The following is a 10,702-nucleotide window of genomic DNA, read 5'->3' as shown; positions in this document are numbered from 1 at the left end:
GGTACTACACTATACTACAGGTATTACACTATACTACAGGTACTACACTGTACTACAGGTATTACACTATACTACAGGTACTACACTATACTACAGGTACTACACTATACTACAGGTACTACACTGCACTACAGGTACTACACTATACTACAGGTACTACACTGCACTACAGGTATTACACTATACTACATATACTACACTACACTACAGGTTGTACACTATACTACAGGTACTACACTATACTACAGGTACTACACTATACTACAGGTACTACACTATACTACAGGTACTACACTGCACTACAGGTTGTACACTATACTACAGGTACTACACTATACTACAGGTACAACACTGCACTACAGGTACTACACTATACTACAGGTACTACACTATACAACAGGTACTACACTGCACTACAGGTTGTACACTATACTACAGGTACTACACTATACTACAGGTACAACACTGCACTACAGGTACTACACTATACTACAGGTACTACACTATACTACAGGTACTACACTATACAACAGATACTACACTGCACTACAGGTACTACACTATACTACAGGTACTACACTATACTACAGGTACTACACTATACTACAGGTATTACACTATACTACAGGTACTACACTGCACTACAGGTACTACACTATACTACACGTATTACACTATACTACAGATACTACACTGCACTACAGGTATTACACTATACTACAGGTATTACACTATACTACAGGTACTACACTATACTACAGGTACTACACTGCACTACAGGTATTACACTATACTACAGGTACTACACTGCACTACAGGTATTACACTATACTACAGGTACTACACTATACTACAGGTATTACACTATACTACAGGTATTACACTATACTACATACACTACACTATACTACAGGTACTACACTACACTACAGGTTGTACATTATACTACAGGTACTACACTATACTACAGGTACTACACTATACTACAGGTACTACACTATACTACAGGTACTACACTGCACTACAGGTACTACACTATACTACAGATACTACACTATACTACAGGTATTACACTATACTACAGGTACTACACTGCACTACAGGTACTACACTATACTACAGGTACTACACTGCACTACAGGTACTACACTATACTACAGGTACTACACTATACTACAGGTATTACACTGCACTACAGGTACTATACTATATTACAAGTTTTACACTATATTACAGATACCACACTATACTACAGGTACTACACTATACTACAGGTACTACACTATACTACAGGTACTACACTGCACTACAGGTACTACACTATACTACAGGTACTACACTGCACTACAGGTATTACACTATACTACATATACTACACTATACTACAGGTACTACACTACACTACAGGTTGTACATTATACTACAGGTACTACACTATACTACAGGTACTACAGTGCACTACAGGTACTACACTATACTACAGGTACTACACTGCACTACAGGTACTACACTATACTACAGGTACTACACTATACTACAGGTACTACACTGTACTACAGGTATTACACTATACTACAGGTACTACACTATACTACAGGTACTACACTATACTACAGGTACTACACTGCACTACAGGTACTACACTATACCACAGGTACTACACTATACTACAGGTACTACACTATACTACAGGTACTACACTGCACTACAGGTTGTACACTATACTACAGGTACTACACTATACTACAGGTACAACACTGCACTACAGGTACTACACTATACTACAGGTACTACACTATACTACAGGTACTACACTGCACTACAGGTTGTACACTATACTACAGGTACTACACTATACTACAGGTATTACACTATACTACAGGTACTACACTATACTACAGGTACTACACTGCACTACAGGTATTACACTATACTACAGGTACTACACTATACTACAGGTATTACACTATACTACAGGTACTACACTGTACTACAGGTATTACACTATACTACAGGTACTACACTATACTACAGGTACTACACTATACTACAGGTACTACACTGCACTACAGGTACTACACTATACTACAGGTACTACACTGCACTACAGGTATTACACTATACTACATATACTACACTACACTACAGGTTGTACACTATACTACAGGTACTACACTATACTACAGGTACTACACTATACTACAGGTACTACACTATACTACAGGTACTACACTGCACTACAGGTTGTACACTATACTACAGGTACTACACTATACTACAGGTACAACACTGCACTACAGGTACTACACTATACTACAGGTACTACACTATACAACAGGTACTACACTGCACTACAGGTTGTACACTATACTACAGGTACTACACTATACTACAGGTACAACACTGCACTACAGGTACTACACTATACTACAGGTACTACACTATACTACAGGTACTACACTATACAACAGATACTACACTGCACTACAGGTACTACACTATACTACAGGTACTACACTATACTACAGGTACTACACTATACTACAGGTATTACACTATACTACAGGTACTACACTGCACTACAGGTACTACACTATACTACACGTATTACACTATACTACAGATACTACACTGCACTACAGGTATTACACTATACTACAGGTATTACACTATACTACAGGTACTACACTATACTACAGGTACTACACTGCACTACAGGTATTACACTATACTACAGGTACTACACTGCACTACAGGTATTACACTATACTACAGGTACTACACTATACTACAGGTATTACACTATACTACAGGTATTACACTATACTACATATACTACACTATACTACAGGTACTACACTACACTACAGGTTGTACATTATACTACAGGTACTACACTATACTACAGGTACTACAGTGCACTACAGGTACTACACTATACTACAGGTACTACACTGCACTACAGGTACTACACTATACTACAGGTACTACACTATACTACAGGTACTACACTATACTACAGGTATTACACTATACTACAGGTATTACACTATACTACAGGTACTACACTATACTACAGGTATTACACTATACTACAGGTACTACACTGCACTACAGGTACTACACTATACTACACGTATTACACTATACTACAGATACTACACTATACTACAGGTACTACACTGCACTACAGGTATTACACTATACTACAGGTACTACACTGCACTACAGGTATTACACTATACTACAGGTACTACACTATACTACAGGTATTACACTATACTACAGGTATTACACTATACTACATATGCTACACTACAGGTATTACACTATACTACAGGTACTACACTATACTACAGGTACTACACTGCACTACAGGTTGTACACTATACTACAGGTACTACACTATACTACAGGTACAACACTGCACTACAGGTACTACACTATACTACAGGTACTACACTATACTACAGGTACTACACTGCACTACAGGTTGTACACTATACTACAGGTACTACACTATACTACAGGTACAACACTGCACTACAGGTACTACACTAAACTACAGGTACTACACTATACAACAGATACTACACTGCACTACAGGTACTACACTATACTACAGGTACTACACTATACTACAGGTACTACACTATACTACAGGTACTACACTATACTACAGGTATACTGCAGAGTACCACAGTTGTGTGGTGTAGTTCTGAAACTCTCTGCTCATCTTTTAAATGTCACTTACTTTATAATTCCTACCCTTATAAAGAAAATTCATGTTTTTTTGTTTTTTTTTATAATTAGGAAGGCTTGGTGTATGTGTGTGTGTGTGTGTGTGTTTGTGTGTGTGTGTGTGTTTCGGTTCTGAATCTACCTACTCACCACTTGCATGTCACTGACTGTATCTTACAAACTAACCTCACATAGCTGAGAACTGTCCCGTATCCACCCCCCCCATCAGTCATCTGTAGTATTTATGACTCATGAGGTTCAGTGCTGTGAGCTGGAAAGCAGACGGTTCTCTATCTTTAGCTCTGTAGATGAACATCATGTCCCTCAGCACGAAGTCGGTGTAGAGACACAGCACAGAGTCACAGCACAGAGTCACAGCACAGAGTCACAGCACAGAGTCACATCAGTGAAAGGAGGAGGACTCCTACCTCTTCATCTACACATTACATACTGTATATTTACATTTGGGTATGGTTTGCTTTTGGATGAGCGCATGCTTTTATGTGTATTTTTATGTAAAAAAAAGAAAAAACAAAAACATATTGACATATTTTTAGAAACTGTGATAATGGAAATACTGCATTCAATAAAAATGCAAAACAAATAAAAAAAGATCAGATCCATCCATCTATCCAGAGACTTTTCTATTTCTTCTCTGTGTGTGTGTGTGTGTGTGTGTGTGTGTGTGTGTGTGTGTGTGTGTGTGTGTGTGTTGATATTTGAAATCATTAACTTATTCTGTCCTTCATCCACCCCACCACCACTCCATTAGTCCATCCTGTGTGATCCTTATCCATCCATCCACCCACCCATCCACCCATTCATCCACCCACCCATTCATCCATCCACCCATTCATCCACCCACCCATCCACCCATTCATCCACCCACCCATCCATCCATCCATTCACCCATCCATCCATCCACCCACCCATCCATCCATCCATCCATCCACGCATTCATCATCCATCCATCCATCCATCCATCCACGCATTCATAATCCATCCACCCATTCATCCATCCATCCATCCACCATCATCATCCATCCACCCATCCATCCATCCACCCATCCATCCACCTATCCATCCATCCACCCACCCATTCACGCATTCATCATCCATCCATCTATCCATCCATCCACCCACCCACCCATCCACCGATCCATCCATCCATCCATCCATGCACATCCTATACTTTCTAATTCTATTTCTCTATTCCTTACCAAGTTCTCTTTTGTTCAAAATCTCTTTATCCACCTCTATCTATCTTTTTGTGACCCTCTGTAATTCTGTAAATCCATCCATCCATCCATCCATTCATCTTTCTGACCAAACCACCATGTCTTTTTTTATTTTAAGCTAATGCTAATATTGCTAATGTCCTCTGACGTGCTGGGACCAAAAAAAGAAGACAAATTTGTTTTAAAACCCAACGAGAAATTAAATCAGCACAAATTAGTGATGATGCTGTCTGACGAACTGATAATTTCCGATTAATTGAATAGAATGAATCATTTTTCTCTCTTGTCATCATTTTGCTAAACTCATTCTGTTCCACAGTGTAATAGTACAAGGTAAGTGTGTGGTAAAGCAGCTCTGTCATATAAAACCATGACCGAATGTGGTTCCTGTCCACCCCTCCCCCACCCTTCTCTTTCTTTTCCGTTCTTTTAAAGCTCTTACAGTCCAGTTTTTAACACAGTGATCACTACTTGAACTACATGAACTTGACAGTGACACTGTATGTGCATGTGGCTTCATTTTTCACCTGAATCGTGTTTCTTCATACAGTATGAGATGTCATTTTATTCACTTGATGTCAGATGTACTGACGCGTGCTTGAACTCACATGTGCAGTTATAATGGCATGAAGAGATCAAATGGCAGTGTGAGTAAAACTGTAGAGTTTGGATCTTTATTGTATGAGTTTAGTACAGTAGTGTGTTGATGAGTTTGATTACGAAGTGTTAAACGCTCAGTTCTTCCTCACTGTAGGCGAAAACCGCAAACGGGTTTCCTGTGACAGAAATGGCTTTTTTTGTTTCTTAGTCAAAATGAAACATTTTTTTGTCACCTACAAACAACCAGACCACACACACACGCCCCCCCTCCTCTTACCAGCCTATATAAACTGAAGAATGAGTCTGCATTAATACCATTCTGTTCACATCGTGACCATCGTCCTCCTCCTCCTCCTCATCATCATCATCATTATCACCATGGTCTCTCGTTCTCTCCTGCTGGTTCTGCTGGTTCTGCTGGGTCTCACCTGCCTTCAGTCCTTCACAACAGCCCACAGTAAGATAAAGTTTTAAATATTATTTAAAATATATTTTTAAAACTTTTTAATATTGAACCTTTTTGTCCCTAGAATTATTATTATTATTATTATTATTATTATTATTATTATTATTATTAGTAGTAGTAGTAGTAAAAGTATCACTAAACTCTGATTTATAATGATGCTGAATTCCCTAAAAAGATGAGCAGGTTTCTGAAAATAACCAGCGTTAATAAACTGTGTTTACAGTTACAGTTTTTACTGTTACAGTAAAATACTGAGCGATGTGGTGGTGTGATGAAGCGGAGTTACTGCTAACACCCTGAACTTGATTATTTTCCTGTAACAGCACGGCCCCAAGTCTTTTATTCCTCTTATACCACAACATGTTGTCAACGGTTACAATCTTTAACAGTTAAAGAATGACCTTTCACAATTTTTTTCCATTTATAGTTACATTTAATGTTGGTGAAACAAGTTAGCTCCTGTTCTTACTTACGTTATATCACGTTATATCTCCCTCACCAGCCTCTCTTTATCATGTTAAAAAACCTGACACTGGAGACTCCTTCCATAAAAGTTAAACAAATGTCTCTTTACGCAAAGTACACGTCCCCGCAGTGCACGTCCCCGTGAGTGAGCCGTTACTATAGAAACGATAACGTGTTAAACTGAGAGCGCACTGATATAAACCTGCGCTACAGTCAGAGTTTCTAACATCTTCTACCCAATCACAGTCCAGAATTCACCTGTGACGTAATACAATTTAATAGCTGCAATAGTCTGCTTCTCATACTAGATATAAAAGTGTCTAATATCTTATTATTGAACATTTAATCACAGAACTGAATGTATAAATGTTTTCACGCAGATGGACATGGACCAAGTAAGTGCTGTTTCAATTACCAGACACATCCAATCCCTGTAACATTCATTACAGCGTATGAAGAAACAGAGCATCAGTGTACAAAACCTGGAGTCATGTAAGCGTTCACCCCCTCGTTTATTATTGTGTGTAAATATTTGAATGAATTTGCTGCTTTAATGTTATGTGTAATAGAATATAAATGATCTTGGAGCTTCTGATTTTATTGCAGTTTAACACTGATGTAAATCTTCTCTCTCCTCTACAGCTTTACCCTAAATCTCGGCCGTCGTTTGTGTGCAGACCCCGGCGTCGAGTGGGTGAAGAACATCACGGAAATAATTGACCGGCGCTTTTTTACCTGATCCAAACTCAAACAAGTGTTTCAAAACTCTCTCCATTAATAAGTCTTTCATATTTCTTTTACGAAATTCACTTTTTCTGTAATCAGACGGGAGGAATAAAGATTATTCCTGTAATAAAGCTGACTCATTATCAATATAATAAATAAATAAATAAATAAATAAATAAATAAATAAATAAATAGGGGCAGTGGTGGCTTGATGGTTAAGGCTCTGGGTTTCTGATTGGGCCCTTAACCCTCTCTGCTCCAGGGGGCGCTGTATCATGGCTGACCCTGCGCTCTGACCCCAACTTCCTAACATGCTTTGATAAGTGAATATATATGACAAAGAAAGGCTCATAAAGACTCATTATAACTTATATTTAAACATAAACTGATGATTATATAAATATAATAATAAAATATTTATATTATATAAAAATAAATAATGACGTGTTATTTAACTGATTTATTCTACAGACAGTAAAATGTATTAAATGTATTTTAATGCATAAATTATATAGTTTAAAAAAATAATAAAATTGCTCATTGATTGCATTCAAGCACTTAATGTTAGTCGCATCCTTGATACCATCATTAATATATACTGAACATATCAGTATATCAGTATATCAGACTAATCAGTATATCAATATATCAGTATATCAGGCTAATCAGTATATCAGTATATCATTGTACCAGTATACCAGTATATCAGTATATCAGACTAATCAGTATATCAGTATATCAGTATGTCAGTATATCAGACTAATCAGTATATCAATATATCAGTATATCAGGCTAATCAGTATATCAGTATACCATTATATCAGTATATCAGACTAATCAGTATATCAGTATACCAGTATACCGGTATACCAGTATATCAGTATATCAGGCTAATGAGTATATCAGTATATCAGGCTAATCAGTATATCTGTTGTCTTTTTCTGAATCGTTTGATTTAATTACAGTCCACAAGACTGTTTTCATTTAGCCACATCTACAAGTACTACATTTAAAAATCATGAAGCATTACTACAAATCTGAGAGCTGAGAGTATATCACTCACCTCGACATTCCATGTCTCCCTCCTTAAACTGGTTATCCCCGGTTCATTAGCCACGGCGGTGCCCGGGGACTCGCTACTGGAGCCCTTAGAAGTGGACGGCCAACCAGCCTACCACGTCAGGACCATCCTGAACTCCAGGCGCCGGAAAGGTAAACTAGAGAACCTGGTGGATTGGGAGGGATATGGCCCCGAAGAGCAGTGCTGAATCCCGTCCCAGGACATCCTGGACTCAGGCCTGTGTAGGGACTTCCATGCCACTTACCCAGCAAGGCCAGGACTGCAGAGGAGAGGTAGACCCGAAGGGATCCGGCTCCCGTAGTGAGCCCTTCTGGGGGGGGGGCTCTGTCATGTCGCTGTGAACTCGGGACTACAGTTCTCAGAGTGCAGTGCAAACTACAAACATGGCCGACGAGGACTACACTTCCCATGCACGCAAGCGTTCACATTCTCCGGAGTTCTGATCACGGACACCTGCACACAATTACAACCACACAGTATATAGAGCATGCCTAGAACATTGGTTCCTGGCGAAGTAATCACTCTGCAGTCCCGTCGCTGTAGTCCACTAAGCTGTTGTCTTTGACTTTCCTGGTTTACGGATTTCCCGCCTCATGTTTCGACTACAATACCCTGCCCAAGACTAGTATTGTCTGTTCGCCTGATCGTCTGACTACTGCCTGCATTACGACTACGCCTTCAGCCTGACCCCTGCCTTCCTGCCTCTGTTTCGCCTGCACTTGCTTCCACCTCAGGTATCATAACAAATGTCAGGTGTTCCTAGCATAGAAAGCTACATTTCTGTGTAAACATCATAGTAGTAGATGTATAGCTTCTCTTTCGTGGATGCTATAAAGACATCATTTCGCCAGATCCTCTGTACAGTAATGTCTGATTTTGTGTCGGTCACAAAGTCACACCACTGCAGAGCAGTCACTGCACGCTGGCCTTGAACCTGCCAGTAGTCTTTCTGAGTTTCTTTGAGTTTGGCTTGACCCTTATGCATTTAAATAAATGAAGCCTGAGCTATACTGCCAGCAGACGTGCTTTTTTACTTCCACCAGCCCAAATGGGAAGATTTCAGATGGATCGTATACTCTCTCATCTGGACTGACTCCCAGATGTGGTGCATCTGTGTGAACAACAAAACCACAAGGTAGAAGACTAACATTGGCTGTTTCAGAATATTTTTTCAAAATATCTGGCTCAAGTTCAAGTCCACGTTTCATAGCACTTGTCTGTTTTGTGCCCTTTACAATTCGTGCTGCTAATGACTGGCTAGCTGATTCCCAAAGCACCTCCCGGAACCTACTTGCAGTGACCCTTGGATGACGTACTTGTTCCCACTCAGCACATTTTGACTGTAGTCTAGTACCCTGTTCAATCTGACAAGATAAGTTGTGGGACACCTTTATAGACTCCAGATGAAGGGATTGATGGTGAGTAGGAACAAAATTAAGACTAGTACTAAACAGACTCCCCGTGACCCTGAAAAGGAGTAAGCAGTAGAAGATGGATGGATGGACTAAACTGACTACCACGTACTGGTGGACTGGGGAAATTTACATTACACACATATTTTCCACCCCGACACGCATTATATTTACCTGTGTCCTTGGACGATGAGATCTCTCTGGTTCACTTGTGCAGGCCACTGTTGATGCTACAGATTTTAGACGAAGCTGCACATCGTAGGCGTCTGATACAGCAGAGCTGTTAGATGGTTGCACAGCCCTTTTCCAGCTACACAGATACATGCATAAGCAGTAACACAATGCTCACCTTGTGACTCTGAACACATCTGTATAAGAACACATCAGTTTAGTTAAAATTCTGTACCATTGTGTAGTAATGTACATGAAGTGCTGAGTATGAATGCTGCAAACTGCAGTGAAGGAAATAATTGTGACTAATCTGTAACCGCAGAAGTCTAAAAGAACGTTATCACACCAGGACAGGTTACACAGGCATTTATCTAGAGAGAAAACTGCACGCGTAGTTTGTACAGAATTGTAAAAGTGAACTATGGATGCCCGATGGGAGTTGTATACAATTGTAAGAACAAAAACAGAACAATATACATTCAGTAAATATATATACACAAAGATAATAAATATATACAATAATACATTTTTAAAAAATTGTTCATGTACATCCAAAAGTTTTTGTTTGTGTTAAACATCACAGTAACGTAATGCTAATCATATTCTGGGCACAGTGTGTAGAACCCTCTCTTCCTCTCTCATCTCCATCTTCTTCTCTTTTTCTTTTTCCCTCAGTCTCATCCTGTCCCTGTTGCTTCCCTTCCCAAAGCTGAGCTTTAATTGATGCAGTCTTTTCATCTTCGTCTGTGTCAGTAAAGAAAGTAATCATGGGGTAAACTGATATTTATTTGTAAATGTTACC

The 10,702-nt window shown here is 39.2% G+C and overlaps 1 protein-coding gene across 1 annotated transcript; it reads left to right on the top strand.

Moving 5' to 3' along the window:
* The first annotated feature begins 5,877 nt into the window (after nt 1–5,877).
* On the top strand, nt 5,878–7,376 carry LOC108268304 (C-C motif chemokine 3-like 1). The gene is made up of 3 exons (XM_017473189.3): nt 5,878–6,036; nt 6,891–7,002; nt 7,153–7,376. Exons 1-3 carry the CDS (start codon nt 5,958–5,960, stop codon nt 7,247–7,249), a joined length of 288 nt encoding a protein of 95 aa, XP_017328678.1. The 5' UTR covers nt 5,878–5,957; the 3' UTR covers nt 7,250–7,376.
* The last annotated feature ends 3,326 nt before the right edge of the window (nt 7,377–10,702 follow it).

This window comes from Ictalurus punctatus, chromosome 7, assembly GCF_001660625.3.
Source record: "Ictalurus punctatus breed USDA103 chromosome 7, Coco_2.0, whole genome shotgun sequence".
NCBI classification, from domain to species: domain Eukaryota; kingdom Metazoa; phylum Chordata; class Actinopteri; order Siluriformes; family Ictaluridae; genus Ictalurus; species Ictalurus punctatus.
This window is presented reverse-complemented; position numbering and strand designations above follow the sequence as displayed.

Bases quoted from the DNA above. Each gene is read 5' to 3' on its own strand.
- LOC108268304 (XM_017473189.3), top strand. From the start codon at position 5,958: ATGGTCTCTCGTTCTCTCCTGCTGGTTCTGCTGGTTCTGCTGGGTCTC. The intron at 6,037-6,890 runs GTAAGATAAAGT...GTTTTCACGCAG, and splicing joins GTCCTTCACAACAGCCCACA to ATGGACATGGACCAAGTAAG. The intron at 7,003-7,152 runs GTAAGCGTTCAC...TCTCCTCTACAG, and splicing joins TGTACAAAACCTGGAGTCAT to CTTTACCCTAAATCTCGGCC.